The sequence below is a fragment of the Thunnus thynnus genome, chromosome 12, assembly GCF_963924715.1.
Source record: "Thunnus thynnus chromosome 12, fThuThy2.1, whole genome shotgun sequence".
NCBI classification, from domain to species: Eukaryota; Metazoa; Chordata; class Actinopteri; order Scombriformes; family Scombridae; genus Thunnus; species Thunnus thynnus.
Genome location: NC_089528.1, coordinates 28,690,732 through 28,714,465, shown reverse-complemented (window position 1 = coordinate 28,714,465; position 23,734 = coordinate 28,690,732). Strand labels below are relative to the sequence as shown.

General features: G+C 38.6%; 1 protein-coding gene across 2 annotated transcripts in view; it reads right to left on the bottom strand.

The window, feature by feature from the left end:
- LOC137194632 (solute carrier organic anion transporter family member 5A1-like) overlaps positions 1 to 23,734 on the bottom strand; it is a 51,277-nt gene that overhangs the window by 21,139 nt on the left and 6,404 nt on the right. For both annotated transcript variants that reach the window (XM_067606730.1, XM_067606731.1), the window contains exons 3-5: positions 4,640 to 4,772; positions 3,026 to 3,246; positions 436 to 600 (exon numbers count right to left, since the gene is read on the bottom strand). In XM_067606730.1, the coding sequence (XP_067462831.1) occupies positions 436 to 600; positions 3,026 to 3,246; positions 4,640 to 4,772 (519 nt within the window). The remainder of the gene's footprint in view (positions 1 to 435; positions 601 to 3,025; positions 3,247 to 4,639; positions 4,773 to 23,734) is intronic.

Genomic DNA, 23,734 nt, shown 5'->3' with positions numbered 1-23,734 from the left:
TGAACTGGCAGAAATTAAAGTTGTGGGTGTTGTATGAATATTCTGTCTGTCTGCATCCTGTCTGTGCTGCTATAAAGACATTATAAAGGGAAGTTCAGTAGAGAAGGCCGAGAACCGTTTCAGATTTAAGATGCTGAAAATGTGAGAGTTTTATAAATAAAAATGGGCCTGTTTTTGAAATAAGACTAAACTTGGAAAACTTGAATCCTGTTTGGTTTTATGAAAATCATCATAAAATCATGGTCATTTGACAATTTAACTGAGACGTCAGAGGGTGGTAGCCTAAATCTGTCTTAACCTCAGTAAGTGTGGGAATGAAGACTACAGTAGGAAGAACAACCAGGCATCAGTTGTTCAGATGGACTCATATCAGAGATCCAGGAAACATTTACGTCTTCAGTGTTAAAGTACAGCGTGATGTGTGATTCAGCTCACCGGTGTAGATGCTGGCGTTGGAAGCCGGGATGCCGAACTGAGACTCGATGAACTTGGGGATGAAGGTGATGAAAGCGGTGACGATGGCGCTTTCGGCCGTGTAGGACAGACTGACGAACAAGAAGGTCACATTGCTGAGGATCCTCACTGCGGCCTTGGGCAGGTCTGGAGGAAGAAGAGTGAACAGAGAGAAGAGTTTCATTTTGAGTTTGTTTTGAACCTATTTATGCATGAAGAAGTAGTTATATGTTCTAAATAGCACCCCTTGTCATGACATCAGTATTTTTCAGTACTTTTAAAAGATGTAACGGGACAGAGTGCACAGTAAACTCGGCGGCCACACATTTCTCTGTTCTGTATTTCTCTGTTTTTTGTCTTCAGGTTAGGCTAACCTATTGTTGCTAACTTTGGAGCTAACTCCCTAAGACGTGAGCTAACAACAGACGTGACTTTTTATCACTTATTAATTGACACACTGTAGTCTGTACTGTACATTTACTGCCAGACTGACAACTTACTACTAACCTTTTCCTCTGCTCCACTCGCATCCACCGTCACTTCTCTGCCCCTCGCTTTTTCCACTCGCTACGCAAACATACTCTTTACGGAGCCACGCTACCGATAGTTTCCCAGGCAACGACACGGAGGTTGACTCACGTACCGGAACAACGCTGCACAGAGACTCCCAAACGCTATCGATAAAAATTTAATATCAAATTTTTTATTTATTTATTTATTTTTGGCCTGGCGGGGGTTCTCGTTGTGTCATTATGGAGGAATACAGATTCAGTGAATGTTCAATACGTTCAGTAAACGTTGAGTACAGTTAGACCCAGCAGTTTCCATTAAGTTGGGCGAGTTCAAAGTTGTGAAAACAACGGGGGTGTTTTGAATACACACCGTTGTTTTCACAGGTAATTTGTTAGTCTGTCCCTCCCGCCGCTGGAAATAATGGATTACTCCTGGAAAGCTGTTGATGTAGCACTTTTCTCCTTATGAAAATAACACGGAGATTATTCGACCAATGAGAATTTAGTCGGACGAGAGCATATCGACCAACTAATCGACCAGTCGATCAGCAGACTACAGTCCTAATTACTACTACTACTACTATCTTATTGGTCTTCTCATGTACACAACTAATCTTGCTTTTAATTTGTCAAGCACACATTTGTCATTTCTAGTTGACGTTGCAGGTGTGTGTGATGTGCCACTATGTGCAACTTTGTATTATGTGTCCTGTGTGTTTTTTGCTTTGTACTGTTTGTTATTGTTCTGTTATATGTTTTAATTGTGACCTGCCAAAGGACTGCAGATGCAAATTAGCTGTAAGCTAACTCTGGTACAGTACATCAAATAATAACATCTATGTTTAATACTGCACATGGTCCCTTACAAATAAAATACATAAATAAATAAATATAATGGCAAAACTTGGAAACAAAGTGGATTTGTAGATGGGATGTAATCAGGGCTGCAACTAACAATTTCAATATTAATTAATCTTAATACTGATTATTTTTCTGTAAAATATCAGAAAACTGAGAAATTCCCATCAGGACTATCCCTGATGTCCAATGTAACATCTCATTTTGTCAAACAAACACCCAAATGTTCCCAGAAACTTTCAATTTACTATAACAGAAGACCTTTAAGTACCTGGAACCACCAAATGTTTGTCATTTTTGCTTAAAAATTACTCGATTGTCAAAGTAGATCAACTAATATCAGCTAATTGGTTAACCAACTTTGCACTATCATTGCAGCTCTAGATGTAATTAACTAATAAGAAAAAACATAAACGCAATTGAAATTTTACATTTTCCAAATAAACAGAATAATTAAAATTACATAAGATATTAAAACATAAAATAATAATTTAAGGGCAAAAGACAATACATAGAGCAGAACCTACAGACAGTGATGTTAATTAGGTTTATTCATTTAAATTGAAGGGTTTCACACTTTCTGTTGTAGTGAAGTGAAATAAAGACACTGATGATGTCTCTGGGTGAAATGTGATGTTTTGTATGTTTTTTTATAGTCATTGTTTTTGATAAACATTTGTGAGCATGTTTTCAGATACTACTGTGTTTTCCTGATTGTGTACTAGTCCAAGAAGAGTTAATTCATGACTCTTCCTTCTTGCTTCAATAATAAATAATTAGATAATAGATGATAAATTTGGTAAAATGCTAAAAGAAAATTAAAAAATAAGAGTACAGATATTTTGATCTATATTTATTGCTCTTTTTTGCATCCAACACTTTCTTGTTTCTGTGGTGACGGGAGGTATTTTTGGAAAGTTTTGTTATTTTTCCTTTTTTAAAAACCATTAATAACTATCAACTGCTGATAAACTGACACTATTAGAGTGCAAACTGCAGCATCGCTCTCATACTCTGTTTACAGTTTGTGATCAAACTGCTCAAATTGTATTGATTACCCAAATAAGAAACCAAATGTAAAAAATTCTTCTACCCAATCCAATGAGAGCACAGAGCTACAACTCCAGGAAACCTTCAGTTTAGAGTTGACATCATCAGTGACATCAGCAGCCCCAGAACTTTACAGTAACCCCGTCTGATACCTTTGATGTCCTTGCCGAAGCCCATGGACGAGGTGACCGCCTGGCTCTTGTTGTTGTTGCTCTTCTCCTTGAGGACGTCGTCGTCGCTGGAGAGGTCGTCCAGGCTCAGCTTTTTCCTCCTCTTCTTCTTCTTGTGTCGGGGCGGCAGCTTCTTGGGGAAGGTGAACATGGGGAAGATGACCAGCAGCATGGCCACGGCACACAGCAGGAACCCGCTCCACCTAGACAGACGAGGAGGTTTAAAATTAAATATTTAAAATACAGGAACGTGATTAAGTTTTCATCAAAGAGAGGTGAATTCAGGTGAGCCAGTCGGGGATGAGAAACTCGCTTGATGCTATCAGAGACTGTCAGTCTGGACTTGGTATCATTTTATATCCCTGTCTCATTATTGTGCACATAAATAAATAAAGAAAACCTGTAGTCTGGCTTCACTGGTACACTCATCTGTCCTCGTCCTGCTATCATCACCTTTAATTCATGCAGGAAGCCAGTGGCTGTGAGCTAGTGAGTCACTGGTTGTGCTGTCATTTAGAAGATCATCACTGGGAGCTGTAAGTTGATGACTAACTGCTTCTCACACACGCCAACAGATCTTCAGATGGATATCAGATGTGTACAAAAATGTGACCCGAAGTCCAAACATGCATCTTATGTCCTCAAAGTGATGCTATATTTGCTCATTGATTCTTCAAATGTGGTTTCTTTTTCCTTATCTTGTCTTTATTCACTTTTATTACACTGTGAAACCAGCTTCTACAAAACAAATCGCAGTTTTAGCTCAGAAATGAGAAGAGCAAAGACTATTCTCATCTTATATTAGAGAGCCCCATTACTTAATGTGGGGGACATGAATGTCTCATGTTATATTACCATCTGCCACAACTGGGGCTAAGGCATAATATCGTGGAAATTTATCACAGAGCAAATGAATCCTCTAAAAATCAAAAGTTCAGCACCTCTTCCAATAAAGCTGGTTAACAAACCTCACTAATTTGTGAGTACCAACCAAAATGTGTGTGCATAAGTCATATCAAGTACTGAAAAGTGTCAAATTTCAAAGGACGGCATCAAACACTTGGCTTGTTTATTCATTGTTTTAAAAAATAAAATAAAATCTTTATCTTAATTTGTGCACTTTTCTAACTTAAATAACTATCCTGTCTGTGGCCCTCAACCCCAAGCTGATTGTTTCCTACTGAAGACGTAAATCTTTAAAAAATGCCACACAAATGTATAGTTTAATCTTTCAGAAAGGCTCAGTATTTACCTAAACCAACTGACCACTGTAGTTTTCAACAAATGTTACTGAAACAGGAGGGAATAGTGCTTTTATGGGGGACTATTTCCATATTTGGAAGATTGTGGGATTGAGTTAAACTACAGTGTGTGTTCATGATAATAAAGGAACATGTCAGAGCAACGGTGTGGCACACTGATGTGTTTTTAAAAGTTACATGTTTATATTCTTCAAACTAAGGTACTGAAAAATGTATTGTTTTAGTTTTAGTAGTGAAATACAGGTGCACTGATGAAGACTACTTTTAAACAACACCCCAGACTATCTTCAACACACGTATCGTACATTTCTATCAGGACCCTGATTGGTCTCACCAGTTGCCGATGAAGCGGGGGTCGCTCTGGTCGATGTTGACAACGGTCTTGGGGTCCACGTAGAAACCGATTAGGACTCCTCCCAGCAGGTAACCAGCCGCCGGGCCCAGTGCTCCCATCACGTACATGATGGCTGAGGAGAAGAGAAAAGAATAGGACTCATTTTAAAGTTGCAATAATCCATATTTGGCCACCAAGGGGCATAAAAAGATCAAAACAAACTGAGACACACAGCACCCACATATTACTGTCGTATAAGTGCATACAGTTAAATAATTGCCTTCTTCCACATCCAGCAGCCAAACAGCAACGTTATCAAGCCACTTGAATAGTGTTTATGTCCACCTGGTGGATGTTAAGTCACATTCACTCTACTTGTAGCTCTGCTTTGGTCTCCACCAACTCTTGAGAAGAATATCTGTCACGTTAGCATCTAAATGTTCCAGTTTCTTCAGCAGCTAGTCTCTAACTTTGTCTGACTGCTGTTTGGAGCTGGTCAGGAAGTATAATGTAGGTTTAATAAAGCTGCTGCTGCTGGAAACGGAGCTGTCGAGCGTGCCGACACCGAACCATACAGTAAATTAACTGTAAAACCAAACCTACGAGCTAAAAAGCTCTGTAGAGCTGCAGACGTGGGTGATATTTCGGTCATTTCTGCACCGCGAGGGACGCTTTCTCATTACAGAGTGATTTCTTTCAATGTTAACATGAAAATATTCCACAACAACAACAACAACAACAACATGCCACGTATACAATGATAAGAGTCAAGTAGAGACATCGGCTTGAAACTAATAATTCAATAAATAGAATAAGACGGAAAATACAACAAAAACAATACAGATCTTATCATAAATTGAAACTTTAATGTAATAAAGTCTAATAAAAGACCATCTTAACTCACTCTATTTCACCACTTGATTACTTTACATTACAGATAATAAGCCATTTCCAGAGTTAAAATAGACTGTTACGTTTTCCACCATAAATCAGTGTTTTTATATTGTCCTGCCTTTTTCCTCCACAGACTGAAAAGAAAAACACTGCTACTCCACATTTTAAGCCTCCTGTGCTATCCGGATCACTTCCCTGGACTCGCCTGATCTTATGCACATGATTTTAGCAACATTTGTCTGACAAAAACCACTGTATGTCAACTTCTGTGTCAAAGTTATTCAAGTATGCAAACTCAGTGACATTTGCTTAACTTTAACCCTTATGTAACACTTCAAATCAAACTAATCTAGCATTAAGAGCGGGGTACAAAAGGCCGTGTGTGTGGGTCATGTGTGCAGATCATATGACTGTGAAATAAGGGGCCTGCTTGAGGCTGAGAATAAGATTTCTCCAATTAGAGGGTATTAATATATTAAATTCCTTGGCTGGAGTTGAAAGCAAAACACAAAAATCCAGTGGCGTGACTTAAAAAATCCAGGCTGGGCCAGGCACTGGACCAGACCGAATGTTATCTAACTGTCAGAGTCCTGGGAACTTACTGGGAGCTCTGGGTTCATGTCAGTAGTAGTTTAAAAGACACTTTATGTAGAATTTTTAATTACCAATGCTGTTCCTTCAAAATAAAAAGACAACTTGCTAGTGATGTAACAACAACTATCATTGCTGACTGTGGGGACTAAATTAAAATCTAATAATCTGTTGTTTATGTAAAATGTTTCTTTATATATTTATATTTATATATTATATACTGTTTAACACAAGTCAAGGGAGTGTCATCTAATAGAGCAACATAATAGAGCAAATGTAGGCAACAATCACACATAAAATAATTAGAATATGTTCCACTGTTATCAGACAAAACTGTCTCTTTTTTTGCCTGATCAATCAGTTTTTATTTAGAATTTGTTTGAAATTATTCATTTAGACAAGGTCACTTCTTCAATAATTTCCCCAAAAATTATCATATTACATAATCTATTGATGACATGATTAGAGCTTCAATAATTCTCTTTATTACTAAATAATCTATTGATTATTTTACAACAAACTGATTGTTCATTATAGAGTATAAAACGTTAGAAAATAGAGAAAAATTCCCATTAATATTTTCTAAAGTGACGTCTTCAAATTGTTTTGTCCAACAAACAGTTTAAAATTCGAAGAAAGGACTTTTATAATGATATTAAACTGAGAAAAGTAGGAAATCATTACATATGAGATGCTGAAAACAGTGAATGATTGCCATTTATGCTCAATAACTGACAAACAATCAGAGATGTTTTTGTCAATTTTCTGTCAATTGTGTTATAGATCCAGCAATAATTGCACAGAAAAATACATATATGTGATGTAAGATTTTGTCCATATTGCCATCCCCTAATGCATGAAAACTATGCTAATATTTTCAGCACCCCTTTCTCCAAGATATTCCAGAAATGCCAGCAGCAGTTTGAACCCTGCAGTTACTCATCTGCTGCACATCTTTACAGACACATATTTTCTGAGTCTCCATCTCATCCCTTTCCATTCCTCTATTACATCATCGGATGGGGATGGCCAGAGCCCGGGATGATAAAGCATAGAGATGGGATTGAGAGCTTCGGCTTTCCAAGGGGGCCCAGCGGCTTCGTGGATAATCCCTTATCTAGCTGGAGAAGAGGGGAAAACCCTCGGTTGGCAGGCTGCCGTGTTACGCAACATGATGCAGACCATCAGCTGGGGGGATAAAAGACGACCAGGCTGCTGTTGGTAAGGCGGGCCGGACTGGAATTTCAGGAGCCAGACAGAGAAAGTGAGAGAAAAGAAAGAAACTAAAAAAAACACACGGAGATGGAGAAAGACGAGGAGAGATGGCTTAAAGTGCAAGACGGAAGAAAATAGCGAGAGAAGTGTTGATCTAAAAAAACCTTTAGATGACTACAGCAGTAATCAAGGACCAGTAACTCTGACACATGATGGCGCTTCTTTGCAGCTTTTCATCCAAGACTTGGCCTGCGTGTTGAAGTTTAATACTTTGTTGGAACCGACCAAAATGTGTCTGCAGCACCGAGTATCGAAAAGTACTGAAATTTGGCACCAAATGCTGCCAATTTCACTGTATTTTATTTAGGAAATGTTCTTTTAGGGCTGCTTGTGTTAAGACAACATTCAACATTTGGAATTTGGGTTATTTTGTTAAATAAAATAAAGCTTTTGTAGAAAATCATATCTATATATTGGATAAAAAGTCTAGTTTCAGGCAAATATCTGAAATTTTGACATAGTAAAATGTGACTAAGCAAGAGTTTCCATCAGCTTCCTTTATGTGAACATATTCAAGAGAATGTGAAAAGTTTACATAATTAATTGAGCCTCAGTATCACTGATACATCTCAGCATTTTATTCCTCTAGAAGCAGCTGAAGCAGGTACCAACAACGTCAAAGAGTGTTAAAAAATATCTTTACATCAGTCTTTATCATGTCTCCTCTTTTTCCAATATGCCCACTTTTGCACCTTGGCCAAGTGTAAAAGCTTTAGGCAATATTTCAGCTTCTACACATTTTTAGTTTTTCCACTTTTTTTTTGAAAGCGTACCCAGAAAGAGACTGACGGACAATAAAAAGAACAAGAGAAAGAGGTAAAAATTGCTGAGAGAAAGAGAAAAGGAAAGATTTAGGGCAGAACGAGAAAACGAGGAATAAAAGAAATGGACAGGGATAGAGAGAGAGAGAGCTTGTGTTGAGGCTGCAGTGTTTGTGCTGATGGAGGGAAAACTTTTTAAAGCAAACTGGTTTCCAGCCTCGTCGTTCCCGTCTGTCACCGCTCTGTGTTTCAGCCAGTTCACTGAAAGCAGGCCACGACCTCTGATTCCTTCACATCTTTATGCAGTAAAGCCACCGATCCACAGCCTGAGGCCTGTTACAGTCTGATCCTCCGATGTTAGGCTCCTTTTCCCAGAAACTTGTACGGATAGTATATCATGCAGAAATTAAAATTGAAAGAAAGCTACTTATTTCTGTCCTGAGATCGCTTTAAGTGGATGTTAGTAACTGTGGCAGCAGAATAAACTTCTTGATCAACCTCCACTAATAGGAACATGTAGAGATAGACTCATACTGTTTACTATCAAACTCCAATATCTCAGATATGAACTTAACAGTGAAACTTCTTCCTTTGCACTTTGCTGCATTTTGCTTTTAGCAACATTTCAGGGGAATAAAAACAGGTGGATGGAAACACACCTATTGTTAACATGTTGGTGGCACCAAATTTACTCTGTGGACACTGAATTTCTACCACATTTCATGACAATCCACGCAGTAGTTGTTGAGATATTTCATTTTGGACCAATTCGCCATAAAAAAGAGCCAGGCCACAAGCATGTCTTAAAATGAGAAAAAGTTTCTGATTAGTTCACTTTTTTTCACTATTTTCTGACATTTTAAAAGACAAAATTACTGATCGATTAGTTGAGAATTATTGGTGATGAAAATAACTGTTAGTTGCAGCCCGACAATGAATCATAATGTAAGACAACAACTGTTCTGTGTCTAGAAAGCCTCATAAAGATGGAAAGACAAGCATTTCTGAATTTCTTTACCTGGTTCTACAACGTCTACAATGTATTATGAGACACTTCAGGCATTGTGATTGTTGACATTCCTGATCCCAGAAGTCTCTTGGCCAAATCATAGAAGAGCCATAATCACCTAATCAGACATAGCGACCATTTCAAAAGACATAAATGTATTTTGATTCCTGCATTACTGTCATCCAGTTTGCTGAAGTTACACAGTGTGGTTTGAAACATGTTGTGATTCATGTTTAACTGACTTTTTGTGGTGAGCAGGTAGCTAATTATCTATCTTTCATTTAACTATTTCTTCTTTCAATCTGTACACACAACTGAGAGGCAACCTTCTCATACATACTCATGTTGGTGACTGTCGATTAACTTGTAATAATACCCTAATTTGTCATAATACCCTCAGCAGGGGCAGGTTCCTGCTGCCAAGGTGTTGCGTCACCATTACACACATAATAAGAGCAAAGAGAGTCCTCTCAGGTGTTATTGCTTCACTAAGTTGCGTCTGGCTCTCTACAACCCTGATTACATGAATCTGGACCAGCTGGGCGGGCGACACACATCACACGGCTGTAAAAGAGATTGATGGCAGCTGTAAATTAGAGAAAAAGCGCTGTGAGAGCAGCTGTTGGCGAAACACTGTTAATAAATGTGAAATGTAATTTTTAAATTAATGTTGTTTTATTGAAAGGTTTTCGAGAGCCTCAGAAAGACGTGAACCTCAATCAACAAGCAAAACTCTTAATCAATTTAGCATAAATCAAAAGCATAAATCAGGATTGTAAGTTGCCAAGTTTTATTTCACATTTCATCAGGTCTTTGCCGGTTGATGGATGGGTTTATTTGTGTCGTACGGCTTTTTACTGCGAAACTGCAGCTGCGTTTTTCCTTTAGGTCCGATCCCACGACAGCAGAAGTCAACGCTGAGGGAGGAGACAAACAGAGACGCAGTCAGACAGCTGAGGCCGAGCCGAGCCAGGGCCGGGCCGGACTGCGCCGGGATGAAAAGGGGGAGACACAATGAAATGTTATTGGGATGATGGCGTTGTCACGGCAACCTGCTGACACAGCACTGTCTGGTTACAACTTCCCAACGGGCTGCTGCATCAGACGCCGTGCCTCCGTGGAATCTGAACAGGCTTCCTTCCACTTTCATATTTCTATTTTTCCTGATCCTCCGTCTGTCAGTGTTTAACGTGTCATCGATAGCGACTGCAGGCCAATATTACTGTCAGTAACATCACCTTTCACAACCACCAGCTGAGTGATTAAAGGGATACGCCACTGTTTTTTTTTTTTAGTGCTGCACTTCCATGAAAGTAGGGGACTCAAAAGAGAGAGGTTAAATAAAAGATTGGTCAAAACTGAAGCAGCACAGGCTACGATGTCCTGAATCAAGCTCCAAAAACATTTCCCATCATGCAGCTAAATAACATCTCTTCACTGGACCCTCCATGTATGATAAATGGCCTTTAGACTCTACAACCTATGTTTATAATGCAGTCTTTTTCATTAAAAATGTGGAAGTCAGGGGTCATTTTGTCAAATCTAAAGCTCCTAAAAGCCACAGAAGACATAGAAGACGTGGCGGGTAAACTGATTACTATGTGTAAAATGCCGAGTTTATACCTCAACTATTCCATCAAATGGAAATATTCAATGTTTTGTGCACACATATTTCCAAATTCAGCCGTATTTAGTATCTTGTAGCCCATTATCAACCAAGTAATTTCAGGAACAATGGCGCCACAGCAACTAAACTATAGGAACTAAAAGTCCCTTTTGTGCATTGGTGGAAAACGAGACTCAAAACTTGAACAACCATCTCCAAAGTGGCATCAATCTGCTGGAGTTTTATGGTTATTTATTTCTGCTGTAGAACACTGGAGACTGTAATGAAACAGTCATTACAGTCTCTTCAGTCATTAAGCTCAAGTTCACTCGTTAGTTCTCTTGATAGCCGTTTACTCTCTTCATCTGTGTACCTTAATAGACTCGGAGGACGACGACGTAAAAGTTAAAATCACAATGTTTTAATGTCAGAACAAGGACTTTTTTTTGGAACCAAAGACTATGACAGAAGAACTTAATTTAGTCCCTGCTTCCTCCTGTTGAAACACAATCAAGGTTTCTGAACGTTATTGAAATGATTTCTGGCTGAAATTTGGATGTTCACTGTAATTTAAAATAAAGTTTTATGGGATTGAGTAAAGTCTGGCTGCACAACCTGAGTTTACAACCCCGCTGATAAAGTTAAAATGAGAATTTTGAAGGACAATGTATCATTAAAAAAATCTCCATAACAATTATTTTCCTGACACAGAACTGAAAAGTGCAAGCCCTTAGTGATTCAGAACTACCGCAAGTCAGAGTTTTAATTAAACAGCCTTGAAAGTGCTAAAAAATGATCCTAAAAACAAACAAAAAAAATGTTAATTTCCTACAACAAAACTTGGCTGAGAGACACCGACAGACAGACAGCGTGAAGCCAGACAGACGCAGAGACAGAACACGGCGTCTATTTTAGCTTGCCAACTGGTTTCAGTACATTTTGAGCACAGTTAGGTGGTCAGTGTCTGATTAGAAAAAAAAATAGTAATGAGATGAGTCAGTCTGGCAAACCTCTGGTGACAAGAAAAGAAACCAAATCTGACATTAAAGGTCAACAACAACAACACATCAGACGGCAAAACATTCAGAGTTAAAAAGAGAAAATGCAAACCACATAAATATCCGTCACTACTGACCTACATAAATGTTTCCCTGTACAGACACTAACAGATACATTATGATACTACAGTAGAGACATTGTTAGGCTTTTTAAATACTTTAACTGTTTCAACAACCAGACATTTCTTGAACTGGAGTACAGAAGGAGCTGTGAGGAGAAGCCGCATGTTTTTACCTCCGGCTCATAAAGAACTTAAAGTTCAGACGGAAACTGGAAAACAGGCGACGCAGTGGTTTAGCAGTAGTCAGTTAATATGTTTCCATTAGACTGTTTTTATGCACATTTTCAATTTATGCTTAAAACACCTGAGTGGAAATGCCAAAAAATTCAAACTGAAATATTGCAAAAAATGTTTATCTTTGGCTGAGATGGAAAAGTTGACATATATAATTTAGATAAACGTTTGTAGAAGCAGCTCATTCAGATACACCATGACGTCGTTCTACCTGCTTTTGCTTCTTCCATCGTAGAAGAAACGTCTTTCTTAAATGCTGTAATGTATCTGAGTTACTGGTGCTCTATTGATTTCATCCTCTTGAATATATCTGCATAAAGCTACTGCTGAAAACACAAACTGATTCCCAATTTATCTTGCAGGAATTTCAAAAATTCACTTGAACATTTAATGGACCCGTAGCAAAAAGCTAGCTAGCCGTTTGGCTAACAAAGCAACATCCAGCATTTGTTTCATTTAAACATATCAGAGTACAAGCATTCAGATTTTTATAAAATTAAATGTCTTTTTAGCTAAATGTGTTTTCATTTCCATTATCAATTCATCTGTTTGTTTGTTTTTTGCTATTAAATTGACAAAACATCAAATAATAGTGAAAAATGTCCAACACAAGTCAACTACAACAGTCAAAAAACAAAGATATTGAATTTAAAAAAACAAAGAAAGGCAGCGAATGCTCACACTTGAGCAGCTCTGCATTTTTTTCTTCATAAATGACTTGTATGATAAGTCAATTATAAAAATTGTCAGTTACATTATACGTTATTGATCAACTACTCCATTAATCAATTAATCATTTCTGCACCAGAAACATGTCCTTGAGAGTTCAGAGACGGTCAAGTGCATCTGAACATTTACACAACCAACCAGCTCAAGCATTTGTAGCTATATATATTGATCAAAAAATAACATTTCAGAATGAGATGCAACGGAAAAAATAGGTTTTGGCTGAAGAGTAAACACAACCCAAGTAGAGGAAATGGACTTATGACTGTGAGGGTTTTTGTTTCACCAAAAAAATCACACAATTTGGTAAATGCTTTTATCCAAAGTACCATGATTTCATATATATTGCTGTTAGTGATTCCAGCAGGTGTTGAACCTCTAACTATTGTGCAAATGTCTTGCTCTAATTGTTCAGCTTCACAGGAAAGTTTTTGCATAACAGTCTACTCGCACCAGCTAATAAAAGCCAACAGACTTTAACTGTAATAGTACCGTTCACTGTTCAAACCGTTAAACCAGATAACATGATAATCAAACTTCATGGCAGGTTTAACTACTGTGTCTGATGATTGTGTGGATGAGAGGCTGCCGCTGTGGCTTCTCAAAACAGCTGGAGCTCTTCATCAGGAGAGAAAGTGTTTCATTATACAGTAAGTCTCAATGTCCTCAACTCATGCCGACCATACACTAGAAGACTTTGAAAAGACTTTGAAAAGACTTTGAAAAGACTTTGAAAAGACTTTGAAAAGACTTTGAAAAGACTTTGAAAAGACTAAGGTTTGACACCCTCTCACATCTAAAGACAATGTGTCAGAAGTCACTGAGTTTTTAGTCACAGACTTGGGATCTTGTAGGGTCACTATTTGTAAGACTAAAACTAGATTCATTTTGATATTATTTCCCATCATGCTCCTGGTGGAAATTTACAAAAAGAAAAACTGTTGAACAACGGAGCAGAAACACAAGCTGCCCTTGTGTGTGCAGTGGTTTGTTCTGAAAAACCAGCCAAAAGAAAATGTAAATTAATTGGCCTAATTAATTCCGTTATAACTGAACAACAACTGTGAAAAGAAACAACAAAAACAACATGCTGATTGTTCCTGTTATTAACTAATTTTCATTTCACAGCTTCTTTTCTTTTTCTTTTTTTTACAAATAAAAATATATTTGGGTTAATGTTTCTTAGATCATATCAGCTGAGATAATCACATATCAAAAGGTGTCGTCCTGTACTTGTGTTTTTACAACTTTAAAACAGCTACACGGTTTACACAGCTGCCAACATCAACCACCTTCAATCATTAACTATCTGGGCAAAGCACTTTCAACTGCTGGATGTTGGAGTATTTCTGTTCCTGCAATCTGCATGAAATACAGTAGAAACAGCAGCAGCCTGGATAATAAAGTCTCAGCTTAATAAAGTCATTACTTAGCAAGTTATAGACGGAGCATTCCCAGATTCTTAAATGTTTAATATCATTGTAAATTTGGTGTTTTAGGATGTTTGTTGGACAAAAAAAGCTATTTGAAGTCATGGGAACTTGTGATCTGCAATGTTTTGATATTGTATAAACTTAAATGCAAGTCTAGTCCTCATTATCAAATGATTGATAATGACAATAATTATTAGTTGCATTGTTTCCCACAGTTTATTTGGAAAACTAACTACATTGATGATGGTCTGGTTTCTGCATTACCATGTACAATTATTTATCTATTTATTTTTAATACTGTATGTCTGGTATCGTGCTCATTGACAGCCATTTCCCCCCACTGGAGAAACAACCAACCAGAGTTTGTGCAACTTGAGTTTGACACAGTTGTTGTACCTGATGGGACTTACAGAAATTACTCCAAAAATCAACATATTTCCTCTATCAACATGACAAACATTAAGCTAACCGCTTCAAGCAACTGCTAACAAACCCTCCATGTCGACTAAAAAAAGATTTTGGTGGTAGGAATGTGGAAGTTACTATGCTGCTGCGATGATGTGGCAAAACAAAACTAAAGACTCGTCCTATTCTGTCTCTGATTGGTTATGTTCAGGCATGAGGGGTGAGATTGTTAGGGTAAAAATATCAGGGTCAGAGCCAATCAGAGGCAGAGTAGGGGTGGGTCTTCGCAGAATGCAGCTGGGGAAATAAAATAGCGTCTGCTAGCCAGCTTAGCCAAGATAGCCTGATTACCCTGTAGTGTCACTGCTGACAGAATGACAAACGAGAGAGTGCAACACTATTATTAAAATATGCTCCATTATCTCCGTAGTGAAACGATACCATGTCTCCCCATCCCCCTCCACCCTCTGTGACGGTCGGCTTTTCACTCTGCCTTTAATAAAGCCGTTCAAAACAACAATAAAAACATCTGATTCCAGACGTGGTCAATGTCATAAGAACCAGTCCTGAGAGTAAAACGTAGTTAAAGTATTGCAGTAAAAGTAGTGGTTTGGTCCCTCTGACTGATATATTATTATATATGACATCATTAGATTATTAATAGTGAAGCATCAGTGTTAGAGCAGCATGTTACTGTTGTAGCTGCTGGAGGTGGAGCTAGTTTAAACTACTTTATATACAGTTATACCATAAATCAGCATAAAGCAGCTGTCAGCAGGTGTCCTGACTGAAGGAAACAGAAAAGACTGTTTTCCTTTTGCACTGCAGCACAACTAAACTGTTCCAGTAATAGTTACGTCCAATGAGCCATTGCTGGATGTTTACATTTTTAAAAAATAAAAAAGACCAAAATGTTCATTTATACTTTTCTGATTTTTTTTTTTATTTCTTTGCTGTACCGAAATCATACCGAACCATGACCCCAAATCCAAGGTTTGAGCTTTGTTCGTTCAGGATAAATAATGATTGTTTATCAGGCTACTCTGATATGGATTCTCACAGGACTTTAACACTGTCCAATGTGGTAACGAGGCTTTTAGAAACCATGATAATCACTATGAGAGAACAGGAAACAGTATAGACAGGACTTTATGTCTTCAGAAAATGGATCCAAGCCCTGCAAAACCAAAAGATATTCAGTTCACTGTCATAGAGGACTACAGAAACCAGAAAATTTTCACATTGAAGAAGCTTGAAGCAGAGAATTTTGGCATTTTTTCCTTTAAAAAAATGACTCAAAACGATTAATGGTTTATCAAAATAGTTGGCAATTAATTTTCTGTCCATTGGCTAATCAACTAATTGTTGCAGCTCCAAAAAATAGTTAGTGAAGCCTGACAGAAAATCTGTTTTTATTCTAGTTGAACATGTAGACTGTCACACCGGGCGACAGTTCATTCCTCGGTACACTCATTATTCTATTATTATAGAAAGTGTGTGACCAGTTCAGTTCTGTACATGGATTACAACCTAGAATAGATATGAACTCTCTGAGGTCACGAACACACTGCGGTGATATGATGAGCATGCCAAGCAGCACGCCGCTGTTGAATCTAGTTAGGAACATATTGCGTCTCTGAGCTGGCACATTAAAATTTCAAGTGGCTGCAGCGTGGCCTGCTGCCTTGCATGGGAGCCAAACAGAGCATCTCTTATTGGGGTTACAAAGCAATATTGTACTGAATTATTCTAATGGATGTCTGTCACGCTTTTGGGCATGACCTCATATGTAGGCTAACGCAAAGCAGGGCCAGCATGGACCAGAATGTTTGTTCTACAGCTGACGGCAAGTGTGCCGCACTAATTCTGGCACAAAACTGTGCTGTAAAGACAATGAAGCCAGCCTGCTTCCTCTACTTGAATTTTCAAAATATCTGTCTTTACCTCTTCTTATTTCGGTTATATCTGTTGCTACCCTCTCAGCCAAAATTTGCTTTAGAGCCAAATATAGCAGATAGATTTAAAAGTAAATGAGAAAGTCAATATCATGTGTGTTTCTGAACTGATTTGAAGAACAGAGTCGACTTCTAAAGGTACAGCATGATCTGCCCACCAGCTGTTTAACAGGGCTTTTAACCTTTTAGCTCACAGCCGGTCTGCAATCTACAGACTGAAGACGCTGGTATTTAAAAACATGAGCTGCAAAGAGCCCCAGCTACTTTGGAACCTGCTGGTATCATCGAAATTATATCCATTATTTACTTCAACTCTTTCTTTAAAAGGCACTTTAATGGACTTTTTAATTGTCACATTAAAGCTGTTGCTTTATAGCGGATGGTTTTGTTCATCATTGTTGCAGCAGAGTCTTTAATTTATTAGTTTAATTTTCTCGTTTTATTAACTTTGCTTAAATGTAACGTGTGGAGTTTAAGACCAGTAGTAGATGTATGGACCAATGCTTTGATGAGCGGGTCCTCATTTTGTATGTAAATCATGCTCTACCACCACACACACACACTCATGAGCAAGCAGGTGATGCAATACAGATTTCCACTGACTGCAGAAAGTGATGTGCAAGCATGTAGCGCAGGCAAGAATAAGAAGACTGTTAGCAAATGTAAACCCTGCAGATTTCAAATGTTTTATGACAAAGGAGGTGCATTTGTTTAGGCCTAAAGAACACACTGCACAAAATTTACACTATTAATTTACTTGTATTTTATAGTAGTAGTAGTAGTAGTAAGACCCTCTAGGATTTTGTAGTTTTTTTGTGATTATTGCAGCCAAATATGTTATCACGTTGAAACAGGAAAGGCCCTTCACCAAACTCTTGTCACAACTAGCTAATAAGTAATATAAAATAAAAGTAGAAAAATAATACCAATGAAATACATTTTCAGGGCAGTAAACAGAGGAAATTAATCCATAAACTACTGTTTTATGGATCCCTTCATCTCCAAATTTGGTCATTTTGAATATAACAAATTAACCGAGGGATCAAGCGTTCCTTTATGGACTGAGAAAATTCTACCTCTTAAAATGAGCTCATGAAAAACTGACATTTTGGGGATACATGACTTTCACAGTACAGCAATATAATGCTGTTGTGGCTGAATGGGAGAAAATCCCTGTAGCCAGGTTCCAAAATCTGGTGGAAAGCCTGAAACCAGAAGAGTGGAAACTGTTGTAGCAGCAATGGTATGGGTGCAATGGTCAGTTGTCCACAAACAGTATTTCTGACCATGTAGTGTACCAGCAGTTACCACCAATAACGGCAGTATTAGAAACGTTAAGTAACTTCAAAGCTCATGTCTTGTGTGAACTGGGGCTTGTCATCAGTTGGATTCCCCTTTCAATAACAAATTACCAGGAATAAATCCCATCTTTGTTCCAGCGAGACGTCCCTTGTGCTTATTATTTGAGGCAGGGCAGGGCCCAAACAGAATATGCTGCATTGTATTGCTGCTGGGCTGACCCTGTTCCCGCTATACAAAGCCTTCTGACTTAAGATCCACTAAAATTTAAAGTTTAACTCTTCCTCCCAATTGGCCTTTTATCTCCATTAGCAGCTGAGAGAAAACAGAAGACACCTTTGATCTGACGTGGGATTACAAGACAAATGGTACCGATTGATTTCATTTAACGTGAGCCCGTGCCAGGAAATTCCCCCTTTGCTTTAGTAAGCCCTCGATCAATCTTTGTTTTAAAAGCGTCTGCAGAGATAAAGCAGTGGGGTAAATGAATACAGCGGTGGTCTATCTAGATGGCTAAATCCAGATTTACTAAAGACATCATCTGTCTCTGCTCATCTCATGTTCTGCCACTAACATAATAACCTAAGTAGGTTGAGTAGCATAAGAGGCCTATGTGTGCACAGTCAGCTCTTTGTGCAGAGTTCATGGTCAAAATCAGACAGACTGCAGATGTGAAGTCACGCAAGAGGAGAAGGAGAGTCAAATCTGCAAATGAGGGCTCCAAATGACTATGAAAAGTTTTAGAAACACTTGAAAAGCATTTCAAAGAAAAAAAATATAAACTTAAGATCTTTCAAAACATAATAGTACATGCAATTACATAAATGTTGTTTCGTGAGGCAAGAGGACATAAAAGATAGTTTTATTTCCTAAATTGTTAACAATTTACATGCTTTGTTGTATGTGACAAGATTTGGCCTTTTACAGTGAGAAACAGGTTATGATAAAGCAGCAAGCTATGATGTATAAAACATACTTTCCCATAGCTGCTTACTGTGGTAAATAATAGCACACAATCTTTTCCAGCATCTGACTTGGGAGACTTTGCTGGTTTGAACTGGGATTTGTGTCTATGAAAACCCTGCAACGTCTCCTCAAGCCAAGTCCTGGTTTGTAACGGACTGTGTCCTCATTCCAGTGACTGGAGAAGCTGTCAGCTGCCATTAAACCAACCAACCACATCAGCATGTGGTGCTCTGCACTGTCCTGCCATTGCTGACCGTAAATTGTCGTGCTGGCGAACAAATGTTTTCATTCAGCTGTCACAAACTGGCAACTGAATACCACAGTTTACTGGGTCTCGCCATCCAAACACTTCTTGGTTCCTTGCCAAAGTGGCTGATACAGCAGATAAAGTTACAACCCACGACAGGCCATGTTTTTATTTTGCTGAAGGTTAGAGTGATTTGAATTATTAGTTGATACAGAGTTTGATCTAAAATTCCCACAAACTCCTCCAAGTGTCCTGTTTCAGAGCAGGAAAATCACAGAAAAAAAGTTAATTAATTCTATCTGAGCTGCAGGTACAGCTGCAACTAACAACTATTTTTATTATGATTGCATCTGTCTATTTGTTTCCTTTTTTGGATAAATCAATTCATCTGAATCTAAAATGACAGAAAATTATAAAAATGTCCTTCATGATTTCCAAAAGCCCAAGGTGACGTCTTCAAATACCTTGTCAGGTCGTACCAACACAGTGTTTCTCCTGTATGCTTTCAACAGCGTCGACTATAACTGCTCGCTGCTGTGAGTCTTAAAAAATTTGGCAGTAAGGGAGACAGCACAAGCAATTTATCAAACAAGTGTTGAACAAGCAGATCATAAACTTAAATACGTCTTCGACTTCCAGCAATCAACTCCCGCTCCCCTCTCATCCACGGCCGCTATGTTTTACAGCTATGCAGAGGTTGTTAGGCTAATAGTGAACTGTTACAAACAAGCTCAAAATGGACATTCACTGTGTGTAATGATTGAGTCTAATTAGCTAAATATCTGAAAATGTGTTGAATTCTTGTAGACTTGAGTCTGACCAGCAGCCCCTCCTCTCTACCAGCAGTACCTGCAGCAGTGAGCCTGACCAGCAGCCCCTCCTCTCTACCAGCAGTACCTACAGCAGTGAGCCTGACCAGCAGCCCCTCCTCTCTACCAGCAGTACCTACAGCAGTGAATCACTGACCAGCAGCCCCTCCTCTCTACCAGCAGTGCCTACAGCAGGGGCGGCTGTGGCTCAGGAGGAAGAGCGGGTCGTCCACTAATCGGAAGATCAGCAGTTCAATTCCCAGCTCCTCCAGTCCGCATGTCGAAGTGTCCTTGGGCAAGATACTGAATTTGATACCCTAATTGCTCCTGATGACTGTGCCATCAGTGTATGAATGTATGTGAATGGTTAGTTCCCTCTGATGGGCAGGTTGGGACCTTGTATGGTAGCCCCTGTATCCATTCAGCGCATGAATGTATGTGAATGTGACTCGTAGTGTAAAAGCACTTTGAGTGATCGGAAGATTAGAAAGGTGCTATACAAGTACAGTCCATTTAGCAGCGAGTCTAAACAGCAGCCCCTCCTCTCTACCAGCAGTACCTACAGCAGTGAGCAGCTCCTGTATCCACTCAGCGTGTGAATGGATGAATGTGACTCGTAGTGTAAAAGCACTTTGAGTGGTCGGAAGATTAGAAAGGTGCTATACAAGTACAGTCCATTTAGCAGCGAGTTTAAACAGCAGCCCCTCCTCTCTACCAGCAGTACCTACAGCAGTGAGTCTGACCAGCGGCAGCAGCAGAAGGAGGAAGACAGAAGAGAGGATGAATGATGCCACAGAGATGTTAACCAGTTTATTGTTAAAGACCTGAATTTTTCTAAACAGTGGAGTTTGATGGCTTCAACCATTAATCAGGTCACAGAATGAAATGTTAATTAGTCTAAATATTAAAAAGATAAACTGTTTGTTACAAACAAGTTTATAATAAAGAATATATTCTTTATTGTAGGGATGGTGAATGCTGTAAACTTTGTATTAGAAAAAAGACTTGTCAATCTAAAATGCCAACTGTCATCCTCACATTTTTGCATTTATAATCATAAAATTATCAGTTATCATATTGTAGCAGCCATAAAAAACACATAATCATCTTGTTTTGAACCATAATAACTTAGTCTATAATGTTAAAAAAAAAACAGTGTACATTTTCTGTGTTGAGGCATTTCATTCTTCCACATTTGTAACAACTACATCTATCTGGGCCTCCAGAGCCCTTCTGCTGTCAAAAGCTCCATTAAATTAACATGCACATGACTCTACAGACGTCTGGAACAATTCTATGGTAGTTATTCCACCACTGATTTGCACAAATATGGGTCCTGGTGTTGTGGGCTGTGCGCACTGTCAACGGCACCGCTGCTGGAAAAAATTATAGGGGAAACACAGCAACAGTGTTCCATTTAAAATGATAAAAAAAAAGAGAGAAGCAGCAAATCCTGACATTTGGAAAGCTGGAACCAAAAAATGTTTGGGGCTTTTGCTTGCTAAATGGTGGTCAAACAGTTACAGATTCATTTTGTGTCAATTAACTAATCAATTAATTGACTAAGTGTTTCTGCATTAGCTGGGCAACAGGCTTTGTATGCTTGTCTGCCCTCAATTGGAAAAAAAGGTATCCTATCTAGACAGAAATAGGTCAGCTCCAGGGCTGCAACTAATGAACATTTTCATTATCTATTAATCTGTTGATAAGCTTGTCAGTTATTTGATTAATTGTTTGGTTTATTAAATGTCAGAAAATAGTAAAAAGAAAATGCCCTTCACAATTTCCTAATGCCATAACTGTAATGTTTAAAGATTTTTAGTTAAACAAGGTGGTCCAACGATTCTGCTGTGCTCATTTTATGTGCTATGTTGCTTTGCTAGTGTCTTTGGTTTGTTTTGTTTTGTAGGGATCAGTGGCAAAACCTGGAGCAGACTTTTGAGTTTTGAGTTGTCTTTCTTTTATGTTTGTGAAACTGGATTGAACTGAACTGATTTGGGGTTGTGGGAAAACAAAACGGACCATTTATCAAGTCAACTGAGTTTGATACTGTGGGACGAGTTACAAACGCACACACACACACACACACACTCATACACATTGAAAAACCCAAACCCTTCTCCACTATTTCTTCTTACCCGGCAGCCCCATACACAACAAGACTTAACCAATTTCTCTTCAGTTGAGAGTATATCTCAGTTGTTCCTTGCTCCAGTTTGCTCAACACGGGTGACGCAGGAGTTTTCTTCCCAGAAGTTATTGTAAACAAACATTGTGAGTCTGCTGAGGGGCAGCTTCCAAGAGCTGACCAATCAGAACAGAGTGGGCTCATCGGGAGGCGGGCCTTAAAGGGACAGGAGCTAAAACAGCCTGTTTCAGACAGAGGCTGAACTGAGGGGCTGCATAAAGGGCGAGTATGAGTTAAAAAAGGAGCTTTCTGACCTGTAAATCATGCAAAGATATTCAAGTAAGGCCCCAGATTAAAAATAAAGACATGTAAATGTGCATAATATGCCCCCTTTAAAACAATTATTTTTACATATTTTCCAGAGCCCTTCAGGTAACCCTGTACCCCCGACTAGCTGCTCCACTGATCCACAGCCAAATATTCAACAGCATTTGGCAGGTGGCTGGGAGCAACTTCACTGTTCTGGTTACTAAACTAATTTTAATTTAATTTGTTGTCTTCTTTTATTGCAAATGTAGCATTCAAATTTCTTTTCAACTTCAGAATGAATGCTATTAAATTCATACTTTGTCTAAATTCTTGTCTAGACTTGTATTTTTTTTAAGCTTTTATAACAACCAGGGAGGTGTCCAATCTCATTTCACTCCCCAGACTCCTCGCAGGTGACATTTTAACACCAACTCCACTGATCAAAGCCTTCCTGTCTTTGCTCCACTGGTCCTATTAAAAAATGAAGGTCTCTAACCGAAGCCGAGCCTCTGTGGGACTTCTACTTTCTGTCCCAACGGCAGGAATGCACTCTGCCGCCCCTGTTCTCTTTCATAACCAAGCTCTCATTTGTTGGTTTAATTAGGCTTTACCTTGTTTGAGGCTACTGGGGCGAGAACTTCTGGGGAAGCTTGTGAAAGGGAAAGGGAGGGGGGGCGGGGGGGGTGCAGTTCGAAGGTTATATAGTCGATTCGGTTGCAGAACTTTCTGGAGCAAGTGTCTGACATGTAGGCCATGGCGGTGCCGAAAAAACGGCTCAGAGAAACTGAAGGCCTTTGATTTCAACTTCCTGCCTGTCAGCCTTTGTGCAGATGTTGGTTCAAACGCAGTAGTAAAATGTAACAAAGTATATTTACTCAAGTACTGTACTTAAGTACAATTTTAAGGTATTTGTACTTTACTTGTGCATTTCCATTTTATGCTTCTTTATACTTTCACTCAACTACATTTCAGATGGAAATATTGTACTTTTTATTCCACATTTCCTTCACAGCTACAGTTATTTTTCAGATCTTGATTTTGCATGTAAAACTGATTATGTATTTTATATTTTTGGATACATATTTTTTTTTATTTCTAATTAATATAGATCATTTTGTTGAGATCTGTTTTCATATGACATTGAATGGTCTTTATCTGTTGATCAATGTCAGAACAGCTACTTTTGCGTCCCCTTAGACTCCATGTTTTAAGACAATAAAACATTTTTTAAAAATCCTGTGCATATACACTCACTGAGCACATTATTAGGAACACCTGTACAATCTAATGCAATCCAATACAACAGCTCTGCCATAAATTCTGAATTA